The following is a 12,810-nucleotide window of genomic DNA, read 5'->3' as shown; positions in this document are numbered from 1 at the left end:
TAAATACAATAATCTGTTATTAGTTTCACAATATAAGAAACATGTAAATTGTAACAGCAAAAATCTAAAATATGAGGGGGAGAAGAAGTAAAGGTGTAAAGTATACAAGTTCTGTTGAAATCAAGTTATCAGTTTAAAATACAGTGTTATAAATTTAAGATATTTTATATAAGCCTCATGATAACCATAAGGGAAAACCTTGTAGTAATTACACAAAGAACATGATAAAGAAGTCAAAGCCTCCTGATACCAAAATACATCAAACTTCCCCCCCTACCTCGCCCAAAGAAAACACAGCAGGATAAAAAGCAGGGAAGAATGGATCTACAAAATAACCAGAAAACAATGAACAAAATGGCAGCAGTCATTAAATCCTTACCTTTCAATAATTACCTTAAATGTAATAGATTAAATTGTCCAATCAAAAGACATAGAGGAGGAGCTTAGCGGACGGGAAAGCATTGGCAGAACGAAAGTTGAGTGGCAAGATGCAGAGCTGGAGTCGTGTGTACTGCTCCTTGGCCAAGAGAGGCCATTTCAGTCGAATATCTCATGGCTTACAGGGAGTTTCTGCAGTGCCTCTGAGAACTTATGCAGATCAACCAATTAATTCTGATAGGTTCTGGTCCTGGAGGCTATGTCGCTGCTATCAAAGCTGCCCAGTTGGGCTTCAAGACAGTCTGCGTTGAGAAAAATGAAACGCTTGGGGGAACGTGCTTGAATGTTGGTTGCATTCCTTCTAAGTCTTTATTAAATAACTCTCATTATTACCATATGGCCCATGGAAAAGATTTTGCATCTAGGGGAATTGAAATGTCTGAAGTTCGCTTGAATTTGGAGAAGATAATGGAGCAGAAGAGTACAGCAGTAAAAGTTTTGGTGGAATTGCCCACTTATTCAAACAGAATAAGGTTGTCCACGTAAATGGATATGGAAAGATAACTGGCAAAAATCAGGTCACCGCTACGAAAGCTGATGGCAGCGCTCAAGTTAATTGATACAAAGAATATTCTTATAGCTACAGGCTCAGAAGTTACTCCTTTTCCTGGAATCACGATTGATGAAGATGCAATAGTGTCATCTACAGGTGCTTTATCCTTAAAAAAAGTTCCAGAAAATATGGTTGTCATTGGTGCAGGAGTAATAGGTGTAGAATTGGGTTTAGTTTGGCAAAGACTTGGTGCAGATGTGACAGCAGTTGAGTTTTTAGGTCATGTTGGTGGAGTTGGAATTGATATGGAGATATCTAAGAACTTTCAATACATCCTTCAAAAACAAGGATTTAAATTTAAATTGAATACAAAAGTTACTGGTGCTACCAAGAAGTCAGATGGAAAAATTGATGTTTCTATTGAAGGTGCTTTTGGTGGGAAAGCCGAAGTTATCACGTGTGACGTACTCTTGGTTTGCATTGGACGACGACCCTTTACTCAGAACTTGGGACTGGAAGAGCTTGGAATTGAATTAGATCCTAGAGGTAGAATTCCAGTCAATACCAGACTCCAGACTAAAATTCCAAATATCTACGCAATTGGTGATGTGGTTGCCAGTCCAATGTTGGCTCACAAAGCAGAGGATGAAGGCATTATCTGTGTTGAAGGAATGGCTGGTGGCACTGTGCACATTGACTACAACTGTGTACCATCCGTGATTTACACACACCCGGAAGTTGCTTGGGTTGGCAAATCAGAAGAGCAGTTGAAAGAAGAGCGTATTGAGTGCAAGGTTGGGAAATTCCCCTTTGCTGCTAACAGCAGAGCTAAGACAAAGGCGAACACAGATGGCATGGTGAAGATTCTGGGACAGAAATCAACAGACAGGGTGTTGGGAGCACATATTCTGGGACCAGGTGCTGGTGAAATGGTAAATGAAGCCGCTCTCGCGCTGGAGTACGGAGCATCCTGTGAAGGTATAGCCAGAGTCTGCCACGCGCATCCGACCTTATCAGAAGCTTTTAGAGAAGCAAACCTGGCTGCATCATTCGGCAAATCAATCAACTTTAAAATTAGAAGATTATATTTTTCTGAAATTTCCTGGGAGCTTTTGTGGAGGTCACATTTCTGAACAGGAAATGCTCACAGCTCCAAAAATTTCTAGGACTGAATTATGAAGCTTTTGGAAGGTTTTAATAGGTTTGGACAGAATGGAATAATCTCTATTTTAAATAAATTTAATATTTTGTTTCAGTGCATTAATATTGCAGAAAAAAGCTACTTTTATAGTAGCATCCAGGAAAATTTTCTTCAACCCATATTTTCATGCAGTTTCCGAAAAGATTCGACTTCACTAAATTTATGTTTCTTAGCTTTTTATCTCTGCTATTGTAAAGTTGGATTTACTTACATGGATGGAGCTGGCGTAGGGTATGTGAGCCAGCTGTGTTTGAAGCAAGGTGATCAAGTTATTTTAAACTTGGTTTTCATATTGGAAACAGAGTCATTAGAATAAGATTAAATATGTATAAACCAAACTGATGTAAATACAACAATGATCTCATTTAATCCCCAAATTCTTGCAGTTTAGAGGTAGAATTTATGTTTAAATTTTTAAGGACCCATTGAGGTCTACAGTTAACCAAATTGAGGTATATCTGGGAAATTCAAATATTAAATAAAGAAGTAAATGTATTACAGCCAGGAATGAAAATACAGAAATAAACAGTCTTAAATATTCATTTAAAAAAAAAAAAGACATAGAATGTCTGAATGGATAAAAAACACGATCCAATCATATGCTGCCTATAAGAGACTCATTTTAGCCTTGAAGACACACATAGATTGAGAATGAAGGGATGGAAAAAGACATTTCAAGCAAATGGTAACCAAAAAAGCAGTAACTATACTTATATCAGACAAAATAGATTAAAAAGACACAAAGAAAGTCATTATATAGTGATAAAGAGGTCAATACATCAAAAAAGATATATCAATTGTAAATATCTCTGCACCCAACATTGAAGGACCTAAATATATCAAGCAAAAACTAACAGCTAAAAGCAGAAATAAACAGCAATACAATGATACTGGGATTTAATATCTCATTTTCAACAATGGATAGATGATACAAACAGAGAATCAACAAAGAAACAGCAGATTTTAACAACACTATAGACTAATAGACCTAACAGACATTCTTTTTTAAATTATTTTTTAATTAAAAAAAAATATTTACTTATTTTAGAGAGAGAGAGCATGGTGGGGAGGGGCAAAGGGAGAGGGCGAGTAAATCTTAAGCAGGCTCAGCACTGAGCATGGAGCCTGACATGGGGCTCAATCTCATGACCCTGAGATCAGTACCTGAGTCCAGAGTTGGACGTTTAATGACTACACCACCCAGGTGCCCACTTCTTTTTTTTAAACAGATTAATTTATGTATTTTAGAGAGGGAGAGTGGGGGGGAGGGACAGAGGGAGAGAATCTTCAAGCAGACTTCCCATTGAGCTCAGAACCCAACAGAAGGCTTGATCTCACAAGCCATGAAATTATGACCCAAGCTGAAACCAAGAGTCAGACACTTAACTGACTGAGCCACCCAGGTGCCCTAAACTAACAGACACTCTATCCAACAACAGCAGAGTATACATTCTTCTCAAGAACACATGGAACATCTGCTAGGATAGACCACATGTTAGGCCACAAAACCTAAAAAATTCAAGAAGACTTAAATTATACCAAGTATTTTTTCTGCCCACAATACCATGAAACTAGAAATCAGTAAAGAGGAAAACTGGAAAATTCACGAACACTTGGAGATTAAACAACACCTTTCTGAACAACCAGTGAATCAAAGAAGAAAATAAAGGGGAACAAAATTTTCTTTTTTAAAAAATAATTTATTTATTTATTTGAGAGAGAGCACACATGGGAGGGAGGGGCAGAGGGAGAAGGAGACTCCCTGCTGAGCAGAGAGCATGATGTGGGGCTTGGTCCCAGGACCCTGAGATCATGACCCAAGCTAAAGGCAGCTGCCTAACCAACTGAGCCACCCACGTGCCCCCCTTTTTTTAAATTGAAAAAGTTTCTTGAGACAACAAAAATGGAAACAGCCTACCAGAATTTATGGGATACAGCAAAAACAATTCTAAAAGGGAAGTTCATTGCAATAAGTGCCTACAGTAAGAAACAAGAAAGTTCCCAAAATAAACAATCTAATCTATGTCTTAAAGAACTAAAAAAAGAACAAACCGAGCCCAAAGTTAGCAGAAGAAATTAATAATAAAGATTAGAGTAGAAATAAATGAAATAGAAAAGAGAAAACAATAGAAAAGATTAACTAAACCACAAGTTGGTTCTTTGAAAAGATAAACAAAATTGACAAACTCTTAGCTAGACAAGCCAAGGAAAAAGAGAAAGGACTCATATCAACAAAATTATAAATGGAAAAGGAGACATTACAACTGACACAACAGATATTCAAAGGATTATAAGAGGCTACTATGAACAACTATATGCCAACAAACTGGACAACCTAGAAGAAATGGAAAAATACTTAAAACACACAACTTACTAAGACTGAATCAGGAAGAAATAGAAAATCTGAATAGACCAATTACTAGTAAGGAGATTGAATTAGTAATCAAAAAGAAAAGTGCAGGACCAGATGGCTTGATTGGTGACTGAACATTTAAAAAATTAACACCAATCCTTTTCAAACTCTTTCAAAAAATCAAAAAGGAAGCACTCTCAAGTTCGTTTTACAAGGCCAACATTATCCTGATACTAAAACCAGAAAAAAGACACTACTAGAAACCAAACAAAACAAAACTACAGGTCAATATCCCTTCCTGATACATATGGATACAAAAATTGTCAACAAAATACTAGCAAACCAAATTCAGCCACACACTAAAATGATCATTCACTGTGATCAAGTGGGATTTATTCCTGTAGTGCAAGGATGTTCAACATATGCAAATCAAATAATGTGATACATCACATCAATAGACTGAAAGAATAAAACCATATGATCATCTCAATAGATGCAGGAAAAAAAGCATTCAACCAAATTCAACATCCACTCATGATAAAAACTCAATAAACTAGACATAGAAGGAACATAACATAATAAAGGCCATAGTTTACCACAACCATAGCTAACAAGCTCATAGCTTAAACACTGTAACAAGCCCACAGCTAACATTATACTCAATGGTGACAGGATGAAAGTTTTTCCTGTAAGTTCAGGAACAAGACAAGGGTTCCCACTCTTACCACTTCAGTTCAACATACTATGGGACATCCCTAGCTGGAGTAATAAGGCAAGAAAAAGAAATAATAAGATATCATAATTAGAAAGGAAGAAGTAACACTGTATTTGCAGATGACATGATTTCATTTATAGAAAATCCTAAGACTCAACCAAAAAACTGTTCGATGTAATCAATAAATTCTGTAAAGTTGCAAGATACAAAACTAACATACAAAAATCTGGAGCATTTCTATACACTGACTGGAATTTCTGAAAAGAAAATAAAGAAATTGATCTCATTTATATTATCATCCAAAGACAATAAAATACTTAGAAATAAATTTAACAGAAGAGGTCAAAGATCTCTACAGTGAAAACTATAAGACACTGATAAAAGAAATTGAAGACACAAATAAATGGGAAGATATCCTCTGTCTGTGTATTAGAAGTATTCATACTGTTAAAATGTTACTACTACTGAAAGCTATCTATCGATTCAATGCAATCCTTATCAAGATTCCAATGGCATTTTTTATAGAAGTATAAAAAGCAGTCCTAAAATTTATATGGAATCACAAAACACCCCAAATAGCCAAAGAAATCCTGAGAAAGAACAAGGCAGGAGGTATTTCATTTCCTCATTTCATTTTGTTCTATAAAGCTATAGTCGTCAAAATTGTGTTGTACTAGTATAAAAACAGACATATAGACCAATGGGGAAAAAAAATCAAGAGTCCGGAAATAAACCAAACATATATGGTCAACTAATTGACGAGGGAGCCAAGAATACTCAAATGGAGAAAAGACAGTCTCTTCAATAAATGGTGCTGGGATAATTAGACATTCACACATAAAAGAATGAAACTGGACCCACATTTTATGTCACTCAACGAAAGGTAACTTGAAGTGGATTAAAGACTTAAATGTAAGCTTTGAAACCAGGAGATTCCTAGAAGAAAACATAAAAGCAAAGCTCCTTGACATGGATCTAGGAAATGATTTTTTGGCTATGATGCCTAAAACACAGCAATAAAAGAAAAAATAAACAAGTGGGACTACATCAAACTAAAAAGCTTCTTCAGGGCAAAGGAAATCATCAACAAAGTGAAAAGACAAGGGATGGGAAAAAATATTTGCCAACCATATATCTGATAAGTTAATGTCCAAAACATAAAGAACTTCTACACCTCAGTAGAAAATACCCCAGATAACCCAATTAAAAAATGGGCAAAAGCCATGAGTAGACATTTCTACAAAAAAGACATAAGAAAGGCCAACAGGTATGTGAAAAGATGTTCAACATCACCAGTCATTAGGGAAATGCACATTAAAACCACAATGAGATCTCACCTCATGCCTTTAAAATGGCTATCATCAAAAAGGCAAGGGATGTGCACTCTTGGGGGGATCGTAAATTGATACAGTTACTACAGAAAACATTATGGAGAATCCTCAAAAAATAAAAAGTAAAACTATCATAAAATACAGCAATTGCACTTCTGAGAATATATTCAATGGTAACAAAAACACTAACTTGAAAAGATGCACTACTATGTTCATAGCAGCATTATTTACAATAGACAAGATATGGAAACCAAAAGACTAGAAAAATTTTGTAAAAATAAAGTCCTTTTTATTAACTGGTAGGAAAGTAGTAAATCTGTTGAATATAAATCTGTGCATGAAGTTAGCATAATAATTAATTTCTGGCCTAACTGTAGGTCACAAAAATTATTTAATTTCTTCATTCATCTGTGCATACTGAGAAAGAAAATGGCCTAGGGAAATGCTAGTAAGCAACCGTGTTATGTTAAAGGAACAAAATTAATTATGCTTTCAGTTTATCACCTTTTTTTTGATGCTATAAAGGTTAACATGATTTGTTTTTTCTCTTCAAAAATCTTACGTGTGAAAAAACCAAATATTACATAAGAGTTTCTGTATGAAAAATTAAAAAAGGAAAAGCAGAAATGATGAAAGCAATATGGAACACTTTTGGAGCTATTGCTAATGGCAGTCCAGTGGGCACAAGGTGGCCACACTTCAATTCTGGAATTGAGAGAGGTTTAACTGGGAAACAAATTAGCTGATTTCTTTGCAGGTTCAGTTTGGAATTGGAATTGTGATAGAAAATTCTCTGGGTCCTACCTTATGACAAAGAGCACTCAATGTATTTCCATACAGTCCTAACTGTGCTCATACATTCCAAGGTGCTACTTTATTATACTCTCTTCTTTTGTGCTGAATATTCTGGAGTATGGTAGGAAGGTAATTGTAAGAAGAACAATTGATTTGGGGGAGACAGATCAATTGAATATATGACACATTTCTCCTTTTCAGTTTTCAGAGGAATATATTTGGATAAAGCGCTCTATAAGGTGGTAAGACATTACGAATAAGATGTTGCCTTTTTGGAGCACCTGGGTGGCTCAGTCAGTTAAGCATCTGCCTTCAGCTCAGGTCATGATCTCAGGGTCCTGGGATGAAGCCCCATATCTGGCTCTCTGCTGAGTGGGGAGCCTGCTTCTTACTCTCCCTCTGCCACTCCCCCTGCTTGGGTTCACTTGCTCCTTCTCTCTCTGTCTGTCAAATAAATAAATAAAAATTTTAAAAAGAAAACAAACAAATAATGTTGCCTTTTTACCCATTTGGGCTAGATGACTTACACCCAAATGTATGCTTTCAGTCACAGGGCATAACCTTGCATAGGAGACATGACTTATGCATATTTAGAATTAGCAGTGAAAATGGCTTTTTTTGTGATGGGTTTTAAGCCATGACCAGAGAGACCGTGCAAAAATGGAAGGAAAGTGAGAAATTCTTGGGCTCATCAACATGCAAATCTTTCAAAGAACACATGAATGCTTTGCATGTAATGTACTTGGTTTCCTAGAGAAAATAATTTTCTTTCTTTTTTTTTTTTTTTTCCATTGATGGCAATACTGTTCTCAGGGAACAATCAACACAATGGTTACTGTTCCCCTTTTCACTTTCAGGGGAGATCCATAGTAATCTGCCCCTGCCCCATTTTGTCTCCAATATGGGAATCCTGGAGCCAACTTTCTACATACGTCCTGACTGTAACAGCTCTAAGAAGTTCCACATTATATTGCAACTTCTTTGTGCCTCCTGAAATTATCTTGGTGAATAGAGTGGAGATAAAGGGGTGGGGATACAAGAAGCCAGAAAGGCTTATGGTAGAATTTCTTCATTTGCTGGAGAATCACAAAAAACAAAATTCCTGGTCAGAGTGGCTATATTTGGGAATTGTAGCTATGTGTAGGCAGGAAGTAATACTCTCTCAAAACATCAGGTGAAGGGAGGCAGGAAAAAGGTAATTAGGAGGGTAACTACAGATTAAGCTGTATTTATGTTTTAGCATTTTCGTTTCATACTTGTCTGACTTCAGGCAAGGTACTTACCTCCCTTATTCTTAGATTCTTTGTCTGCAAAATGGAGATAATATGGTACTTGCCTTTTAAAATTATTGAGAAGATGAAACAATAATGCATCTAAAGGGCTTAGACAGTTCCCATCTCCATCAAGTATTGATCTTTTTTACGGTGCTAGAAGCCTGTTTTAGACCACCCCTTATTTCTCTCAGTTGGAGAAAAGGTAGGTTTGTGAATGATACTCTATATGTGAATACAAAATCTCTTAACTGGTGCCAGGAGATATATTTTGGCACCTAGCTATTTTAAGAAATGGAAATTTTAGAATTGTTTCTGGGCTGTCTTTTAAGATACTTCAGAAATTACATACATTTCCTGCTTGCTTAATTTGCAGTTGTTTTAATTATTGTTCAATTGTCTTTCAAACAAGATTTAAAAAAAAACGCACAACCAATTACTTAGCTTATTCAAGTCTTTTAGGAATAGAGTTTAAATGAATTAATAAGACTATTCAAAATAAAATAGCAGATGACTGTATCTTTACTGATAGTATTATATTTGATAATTTGTAAAAAATTAAAGGAATGTGTATTACTTATATATTATGTCCTTAGCAATGCTTTTTGGATGTTCATTCATTAAACACTGTGCTATGCTTATAATATTATTCAGTCTCTGTTTTTTACATATATCTTTAAAGGTCTTTTTTACTTTAGAAAAGTCATTTTCCCTTCTGGTTTTCTTATGTATCTTTTCTCAAAGGTGTTTATATGATTAACATAGTCTTCCTAGTCAGATCATTTAGGGTTAGAGAAATCAGATTATATTCTTTAAGTAGTTCCACATATGTTTCTTATTACCAAGGTCTTGCCAAATTCAGTGATCTGTTAAAAGAAGCACAGTTTGTACCTGGCGGAATAGGAGCCAGGACTAGAACCTAGATCCCTCTTTCTCCACAGGTTGTATTATCTGTCACCATTCCCTTAGGTAACAGAATTTTAGTGGGCCTGTGTGTGACAGGAACGTGGTATCTAAAACAGAAGCACTGGGGGCCATGTTAAGATCTTTTTTTGAAGCCGCCCATCTCTCACAGGGTTCTTTAGGTAGAGGATGACTTGAGATGTACCACTTCTTTGGCTTGTAGCAGAGTTCTTAAATTTTTGTCCTGACATTTCTATCCTGATATCATAAAAAATTAGATTCTATGATGTGCAGAATGTATTTTAAATTTTTATATTCTCATTATAATATACCTGGCAGAATTTTCTGACACATCACAAAAGCTTCTGATCCCAAGGAACTCACAATTTTAAAAAAATTCTTTTCTCAAAAGCCAAGAAATTACCCTTTGTTTTGGTGTTTGTGCATCTGTTTGGTTATATGTTATTTTAGGACAGGTTTATAATAATGGAGGTATGTGATTGCGTCTAAAAAGTAGTACGCACTCATTTGGTTTTTGCTTTCTCTTGGAAGTGTAATATATTTTTTCTTTTTTTAGAAGTTTTTATTTTAATTCCAATTAATTAACATACAGTGTTACATTAGTTTCAGGCGTACAATATTGTGATTCAGCACTTCCCGTATATCACTGGTGCTCATCATGACAAGTGCACTCCTTAATGCCCATCACCTGTATAACCCATCCTCCTACCCACCTCCCCTCTGGTAACCATCAGTTTGTTCTCTATAATGAAAAGTCTATTTCTTGCTTTGACTCTCTCTCTTTCATTTTTTTCCTTTACTTGTTTGTTTCTTAAATTCCACGGATGAGTGAAATCCTAAGGTAGTAATTTTGCTTAGCATCATATCCTCTAGCTCTATCTGTGTCATTGCCAATGGTAAGATTTCATTCTTTTTTATGGCTGAAAAATGTTCCGCATCTTTTTTATCCATTCATCAATTGATGCACACTTCCATTTCTTGACTATTGTAAATAATGCTGGTGTAAACATAGGGGTGCATGTATCCCTTTGAATTACTGTTTTTGTATTTTTTTGGTCAAGTAACCACTAGTGCAATTGCTAGATCATAAGGTAGTTCTATTTCTAACTTTGGGGCACCTCCATACTGTTTTCCACAGTGACTACACCAGTTTGCATTCCTACCAACAGTGCATAAAGTTTCCTTTTTTTTTCACATCCTCACCAATATCTGTTGTTTCTTGTGTTTTTGATTTTAGCCATTCTGACGGGTGTGCAGTGATATCTCATTGTGGCTTTGATTGGCATTTCCCTGGTGATGAGTGATGTTGAGCATCTTTTCCTGTATCTGTTGGCCACCTGTATGTCTTCTTTGGAGAAATGTCTATTTATGTCTTCTGCCCATTTTTTAATCAGATTGTTTGTTTTTTCGGGTGTTGAGTTTTATAAGTTCTTTATAATTTTGGGGACTAGCCCTTCACTGGATATGTCAGAAAATGTAATGTTAATATTAATTTGTCCAAGAGTGACAAAAGATAAGAGGAACTAAAGTCACACCTAGCTTAATGATTTTCAAATACCTTGGGTATGTTAATGTTACAGTGCAAGTGCATTAGCATCTGAACATTTATTTCATTTCAGCTCCTGATAAAGGAAATTTTCAACTTTTAATATTTGTGGGCCCTGCTCCTGGGCTCCCAGGGAAGCTATACTTTAACATTTAGCAATGTCAGAATGACTCAGCAAAACCTCAAAGCATGGGCTCTATTTCTGCCTCCAGCACATATTGTACAGTCTTCTTTGTTAAAAAACAAAAACAAAAACAAAAAGGAGCATTCCAAACATAAAGATAAGAAAAACAAAACACCTCTCTGGTTCCTGTAAGATTGAAGTCATACAGCCTTGCACATACTAACAATGTAAGATAAAGTCTGTAACTTTCTAGAACGTCCTTTGTCATGATGATTTGTAACTCTTTATGTAAAAAACTTAGATAACCCTCCACCAAACATTCCCTCCCTGAAGCACTCTCTTCTTTGTATGCCAAACAGCTGTCCTAACTTGGGCTCCAATAAAACCCTTTTCCTTTCTCTTTCAAATTTTAAAAAAGGTTTGTTCATTTTGCATCCACTTTGGAAAACAGTGTGGAGGTTCCTCAAAAAGTTAAAAATAGAGCTACCCTATACCCAGCAATTGCACTACTGGTCATTTACCCCAAAGATACAAATGTAGTGAAAAGAAGGGCCACATGTGCCCCAATGTTCATAGCTGCAATGTCCACAATAGCCAAACTGTGGAAGGAGCTGAGATGCCCTTCAACAGACGAGTGGATAAAGAAGATGTGGAAAGAAAAGGAAAAAAAAAAAAGAAGAAGAAGATGTGGTCCATATATAAAATGAAATATTACTCAGCCATCAGAAAGGATGACTACCCAACTTTTGCATCAACACAGATGGAACTGCAGGAGATTATGCTAAGTGAAATAAGTAAAGCAGAGAAAGTCAATTATCATATGGTTTCACTTATCTGTGGAACATAAGGAATTGCATCAATACTTCAATGGATATGATCATGACTACTTCATATATAATATTAACTGTTGTCATAATTTAGAACATCCTTTTTTTCTCCTTGTGAGGAATTGACTCTTCTATAGGTAAACATTTCAATGTGATCTCATGGTGTGAATGTGGAGTTTTATTACAGAGAAGCTAGTGCCCAGGCTGTGATCTTTTTGTAGGGTAATCTGCTATCTGGGTACTCTTCTGGGTTTTTATATAATATGTGCCTTAAAAATAAAACAATGAAAATCCAAAGGAAAAATATTAACTAACATGACTATCTTTTGTTTTTTGCTGGCCAATATCCAGTTCCACAGTTCCATGGCATTAAGCACTCCCCCCCCCCTTTTTTTTTTGTCTCTAAAACAATTTGGATTTTTATAGAGATGTTGGAAGTTTGGGCAATGATATTTGAGCTCAAACTATGCACAAATACATAGTTAGGATTTTTTGAGACTGAATTATCTGAAGTGACTTTCTGTGTTGTCTAACTTCACTGTAATTGCTCAGTTCTGTTCCTTTGGAGAGACTATTTCTGGTCATATTTGTTCACAAATCTTGGCTCATCTTAGAACAGAATGGGCCAGTATATTTTCCAAAGACCTATTTTGATTTAGGTAGAATATACTCAGTATATATGGCTACAGTTCATTTAAACAAAACATTAAGAAGTGGTTTCTATATATCATACCTGTTTGTTCTATTGTGCTGATTCATATAGATAATATGTTTCTGTGTATATATATTTTT

General features: G+C 35.6%; 1 protein-coding gene across 1 annotated transcript; it reads left to right on the top strand.

Annotated features, from left to right (window-relative positions):
• The first annotated feature begins 464 nt into the window (after positions 1 to 464).
• LOC113929215 (dihydrolipoyl dehydrogenase, mitochondrial-like) lies at positions 465 to 2,630 on the top strand. Its single transcript, XM_035727697.1, is given in 4 exon segments — positions 465 to 616; positions 618 to 874; positions 877 to 992; positions 994 to 2,630. Coding segments are annotated over 4 exon segments (1,572 nt in total). The 5' UTR covers positions 465 to 488; the 3' UTR covers positions 2,065 to 2,630.
• The last annotated feature ends 10,180 nt before the right edge of the window (positions 2,631 to 12,810 follow it).

This window comes from Zalophus californianus, chromosome 5 (genome assembly GCF_009762305.2).
Source record: "Zalophus californianus isolate mZalCal1 chromosome 5, mZalCal1.pri.v2, whole genome shotgun sequence".
NCBI classification, from domain to species: Eukaryota; Metazoa; Chordata; class Mammalia; order Carnivora; family Otariidae; genus Zalophus; species Zalophus californianus.
This window is presented reverse-complemented; position numbering and strand designations above follow the sequence as displayed.